General features: G+C 45.0%; 1 protein-coding gene across 3 annotated transcripts in view; it reads right to left on the minus strand.

Annotated features, from left to right (window-relative positions):
* Window positions 1-4,431, minus strand: part of ptch1 (patched 1) — a 55,282-nt gene extending 50,851 nt beyond the window's left edge. For all 3 annotated transcript variants that reach the window (XR_011602293.1, XM_070964603.1, XM_070964604.1), the window contains exons 1-2: window positions 3,880-4,431; window positions 2,121-2,313 (exon numbers count right to left, since the gene is read on the minus strand). Coding sequence is in view for 2 of the 3 variants with exons in the window: in XM_070964603.1 (XP_070820704.1) it covers window positions 2,121-2,313; window positions 3,880-4,050 (364 nt within the window). In the remaining variant the exon portion in view is untranslated. The remainder of the gene's footprint in view (window positions 1-2,120; window positions 2,314-3,879) is intronic.
* Window positions 4,432-6,000: the final 1,569 nt, after the last annotated feature.

The raw sequence follows: 6,000 nt of genomic DNA on the forward strand, positions 1-6,000 counted from the left end.
GGTCGCCTGCGGAGGGCAGTTCCAAATGAAACATAAACAGCCGCTCTGTCCTCTCCTCCTCTCTCCTCTTTTTCCTCTCGGACGATGGGCCAGTCCCCCAGCACGGCCCAGCACAGCATTCCACGGTCCAGGCAGAACTAATCTATCCCTCAGCTGTGCAGGCTAATCTAAACAAACAGATCTCTCCCTATCAACATCTGGAACCCCTCATGTAGCGGGACCTCGGAAACCACCGCAGCCCAGTTTGTCAGTGTCTGCGTGTGCATGAGCAGGTCTCTGTGTTGGTATGAGCCAGAGCGGGACCATGCTGTAGATGTCTAGCAGAGGTCACTAGACTTGGTTTAACTGTCTGTCAGGGTCAACGTGGTGTAACTAAAGCCCAAGCAAAAACAAAGGTCATATAAGAATTTAATCATCAGTTGATTAATGTGATGTGACTCCAGCACCTTTCTGCTTTTTTGAGTAGCTGATTAATCTTTTAATCCACAAAACATCTAAGAATTACAACAAATAGTAATCACAAGCTACCAGGCCTGAACTGATATTTTGCCTGACAAACACACAAAAAATCCATTCTCTCACATTGGAGAAGCATCCATAGAAGCTCAAATAACTGCGACAGCATAATGTACTTCTCTGCTGCGCTTCTGTATGCTCCAACTGACACGTTTGCCAAAATATGACTAAATGCACTATTTCCACAGGAGCTCCCAGAGGGTCAACAGTGTGACAAGGGAGAGTAAATAAAGAGAAATGGTAATCACAAGTTAGCAGAGCCCAAAGCGATGTCCTGCAATTTCTTATTTTGTTTTATAGTTAAAAACCCCAAATTATATTCCCTTTAGAACAAGACGGAACTGCGAAAAGCTGGCAACCGTTACAAGGGAATAACATTGAGTTTCATGCGGTGCCCCTCACCATAGCACACATGACCGTGGTCTGACATGTGAAAAGGGTGTGAAAACAGTGTGTTCCTCTGACTTCAATCAGGAGTCCTGTACTAAAGAGGCTCCCCTCTGCCTAAACTGCTGCCAACTGCGCCTGCGCCACAGATTAGACCAACATGCTGTCTGTCAGACCCCTGCAGCAGCACGCAAGGAGAGAACAGCCAACCCGGGGAGGAGGTGGGGGCATTTTGATCTGTACGGGAATCAGTCTGCTTTTAATGTTTGATCTGATGGGATATAATTATTTTTATTGGAAGGAGGGGGGTTAAAATGGGGACGAGACAGAAAAAGCAGACACACAAATGTGACAACAACTATGCATGAACATTATACGCTTTCTTTTTTTAGGGCCAGAAAACTACTACTCAATTTCTCAGCAGCAAAATCTGCTCCTCCATTCATGACTCCTCCAGCCAACTCTAGCCCAAAGTGCAGGAATGCGGATCAAAGGAAAGGAAAAAAGCACAGCCCCTTCCCCTTACCCCCCAAAGCACCACCCATACGCACAGCTCCTTTTTTCCTTAAGAAATTTAATTCTTCACGAGTCGCTTCTGACAAAAATAACAAGCGAGTGGCCTTTCCACTCCACAAACACGAGTTCCTGTCCTCACTCCGCTTTTTCCCTGCAGCCGGAGACAAATCTTTTTGGAAAGTTGAGAGCTGTCCAAAACGGGACCACACACAGTCTCTGAGCACTCAACTGCTGGGGGCAGGCAGACACACACTCACACACACTCACACACTCTCACAAAATGGCGGCTTTGACAAAAATTTCCTCTACCCCAAAAGCTGCTTATGAACTTAATTACAACCTTGCTCCTGACTGCAGTTACAGTCACCTTTTGCACATGTTGTGTGTGCATCTGACGTGGTTTGAGAAGCTGCAAGTATGATAGAAATCAAACCAATTTAATTATTTACAAGTTTCACTTGGCCTCTTGCCAGGGTCTAAACAATAAACAATCCCTCTGGCTTTGTTTAACAGCACCCACCAAGCCTCTCTTCTTCCAATCTAAACCACACTGTGCCCTTCCTAACATGCAATATCAAATTGTATAGCTTCAAAAGCACTGAAATTAAGAATAGTCCCAGCATCTTACACACAAACACACACACAAGAAAAAACAGATAAACTGTGCAACAAAAACAGCCAATAAAGAATCGGTGTCTTACCTTCAACCCAGAGTTTCTCCACGTCCGTCTCCAAATTAGCTGCCCTTAAGCCCACAGCAAAAGCTCCGAAAATCATGAGGCCCACAACCAAAAACTTTCCGCAGTTCTTTTGTATGTAACAGCCCAGCCTAAATAAAAGTCTCTGGAACTTCGCTCTCAGCCATAGAGGTGCTTTCCTCCCAGTCGCTTTCCCCTGTGATGAGACAAGAGTCCTACTGTTACTGACAGTTGCAACACAAAACACATGAAGCACTTACCTGGACAGGTAAACTGTAGAGTTTAAAGAGCAAATGTTTAATGTTATACAAGCAAAGAATGACTACCACAGGTGGTCCCAAATGTGTTCATGTCAGAGAGTCTCAATCTGAACCAAGGAACATCATCTGAGAAGACTAGCTGTTAAGACTGCAGATATTTCTACGGCGAAAGCTCTTGGGGAAAAGGGAGCTGTGATCAAAACAATAAAAACACATTCACTGTCTCGCTCTGCTAAGATGTGATGAATGAAATACACACATCTGCTGAGGACCGCCTAGAAACCAGCGAGGACTCCCCAGAGTGAGAGCCACAGGTTCTGTCATATCAGTAACATGTATAAACTGTAACCTTAGCAGGATACATGCAGAAGGACGATATCTTAATCCCCTACAGGTCACCCACACACAGCCTGATCCATGTCTGTCATTTCACCGCCGCAGTGATGAGTTATGAAAATGTTAATACAGACAGACTAGCATCAGGTGTGGTGGATGGTGTTAAGTAGCTACAATTATACAGTAGGTGGGCTTTTGATAACAAGCCTCTCTTGTGTCCCTACTTCACACAGTGATATCAAAAATGCAAAAATACAGCCTGCAGGGTGTTAAAATCCTGCAGACTCCTGCACAGCACAGCCCCTACAAATGCACTGAAAAGTACCCCCCCCCCCCCCCCCCACACACACACACACACACACACACACACACACTTCACAAAAAGATAGATTTTAGGAGTAGTGTAATTTGTCATTGAAGTAGCCCACATCAACACCCACAAGTCAAACTGTGATATTAAATACCCTGAAAAGGTGCATGAAAAGGTGAATGTGGTGAAACCCCCCCCCTCACACACACACACACACACACACACACACACACACACACACACACACACACACACACACACACACACACACACACACACACACACACTCCGCTCCGGCAGCCCGTGTGTTCCGGCCTGCGTGGGGAGCGGAGGAGCCATCACGGGGGGACTCACAATATTTGTGAACGGAAGAGGGCAGCCACATGGGTTTTTTTTTTCCTCCTCTTTACGCGAGTCGCCTGAGTTAAGCCACTGTCACACACACCTTTCTCTCACACACCTGAAGCTTTCACGCAGCTCGTGAGCAGAGGTCCAGGCGGATGTTATGAAACGGTGAATGGTCGTGTTGCCTGTGAGTGAAAGCTGCATGTTTTGCCTGCTCTCAGACCGTTATAGGTTGGGATGTACTGCCCTGCGAACGATCGCAAATATTTGCAACCACAGCTTGTTTCGCATCCTAAAACAGAAGCCGGTGGCGTCGGGGGAATCTAAGTGTTGCACTAAATGAAACAAAACAACTCAGGGCTCGTTACAACCTTGCCTTACCCGTGTGTCCCCCTGCCCAGCCCGTCCCGTTACCTAGCAGCGACTGGACATAGTTTGGCCACTTTTTTCGGCGGCTACAATGGAACCAAAACCATAAAGCTCTTTCCAGGTAAAGTTGAGAAATAAGCACCTCTGATATTTGCTCCAAAGCGAAGCCCGCATCGCAGTAACTCGGCCGCTGCAAATACTCCAAATCCAGCGGTGTGCTGCGGGTATAGTCCCCCCTGTTCCTCCGCGTTATCCTCGGCCGATCGGGGTCTCTGTTTTCCTGCTCGGAGGGCGCATTAGCAGCCGAGGCCATGTTGCGGGGACTGCGAGATTGTTACCGTTTCCCACTTTATAGTATTTCCCCGAAAGCGTGTAGCGATATCCCAAGGCAACAAAGTTTCACTCTCGGAGATCTCACACCCGTGAAGTAGGACCTCATACTCCTGTTGGAGACGGCGAGTCAAAGTCTGCGCCTTCCATCCCAACATTTCGTGATCCGGAGGTCTCCACCGCTTTCACCGCATTCACCGTGTCTCTTAAAAAAAGTAAGTTTCTCTCAAAAAGCGAGGTGCGCAAAGTGATTCCCATACACAAGTCGTCGGATAAGAAACCTCGATGGTCGTAGCATTCTGGTGAGATCTATGTGGTCTTCCCCTGGGCCGCGCGTCACGGCCAACTCTGAGATTCAATAGAAGAGGAGAAAAAGACCTCTCTCCATTTGGAGGCAGAGAAGGAGGAGGGGTGAAAATAAAAAAAAGACTCGAGATCCCGCCTCTGGGGCTGTCAGATTGCAGGACTTTCTTGCATCTGATTGGTTCCAGAAGGGCAAAAATTACTCAGCAAACACGACTATTATTAGCTGCTTAGCAACAGCTCACTAAAGTAGAGAGACCACCCAGGCAGAGAGACCTCATGTGTGCATCTCCAACTTCAGGGGAGGCTCGCAGAGAGCCAAACCCGCTCGGTGCGTTTGGTGTTTTGGGTTTCCACACAGCGCCCTGTCGCTAGAAAGAAGCGTTTCCCTGAGAGGACCTGAAGTCTGAGGCAAGGTACATGCTCCGTCCGTCGGAAGGGGGCCGCGGAATGTCAGAACCACAGTATTTAACTTTGATTTTTTTTTTCCTCTACCACCACCATGATGGTGGTAGTTCAGCCTCAAATTACAGCGGTTCAAGGGGAGGTCCTACAGTGTAGCGCTGTGACAATGTCAGCCTCGCTATAGTATGTAGGTTAGTCTGTATATGCTGCAGAGTTAACCTCGTGTTAGTCATTTATTTGTTTCTGCAAACAGCAGAGATGTATTCAAAACTTGAATATTTTTATATTAAAAAAAAAGTTTTGGTCACAGTAATCAAACTTATTACTTACTTATAACTTAACAAACAGCGCAGTTTGCAATTGTGTTTTGTCCACCAACCACATCTCAATCTGTAGATCAAATCCAAAGACATTAAACTTGCAAAATAAATAAATATATAAAATAAATTTAAAAATCGTCTTATAAACAAATAACTGCTGGTTAAATGTTGAGGACCTTTCTAAAAATGGTAGTGTATTAAAGGTCTGTGATTTACGCGCTATTACGCATGGACATGCTTATTTATCCTCTTTCTTTATTTTATTGTCCACTTTATTGATAGCGCATACTAGCATTCAGCATTGCAATGTCACAGTAGTGCTTATATGTAGCTCAAATTCAAAATATGTACTTCACACAGCTGCAAAGACAAATATCCAAATGTAATTTTTGCGCATTACGCATACAATGTTGAACGCTGACATCTGAAATTCAGCTACACAGACCTAATGACTACATTGTGGATTTCATCAGTAACTTTGCCATTAATCTTCTATATACTCTATTACATTGTCCGACAGTGTCTCATTACGCACCTATTATCACGTAGACTAATGCAGTAGTCAGGTGGCCAGACTTCTCTCAGCGTCTGCAGACTTCAATCAATCTTATCAGTGCATTTTTCCTGTAGATGTTTAAACTTTGCAACAAAATAAGCTCATAGCCAAGGATTCAAAGGCTTGTCAGGTTAAAGGAATAGATAAAAACATCTGCCTCCCTAAATGTCAAATATTTTTCAAATAAAAACCTTCATGGCCAAGAAAAGATGAGCTAAAAATCAACTCAAAGAATTCTCACAGACGTTAGCTACCACTTTTCCTTATTTGAAAAAGATCATTTCACCTCAGTTAACTTACACTAAACTAAGTCTCAGTGAATGTAGAAAATAAAACAGGCACAACCAAC

This window comes from Chaetodon trifascialis, chromosome 6, assembly GCF_039877785.1.
Source record: "Chaetodon trifascialis isolate fChaTrf1 chromosome 6, fChaTrf1.hap1, whole genome shotgun sequence".
NCBI lineage: Eukaryota > Metazoa > Chordata > Actinopteri > Chaetodontiformes > Chaetodontidae > Chaetodon > Chaetodon trifascialis.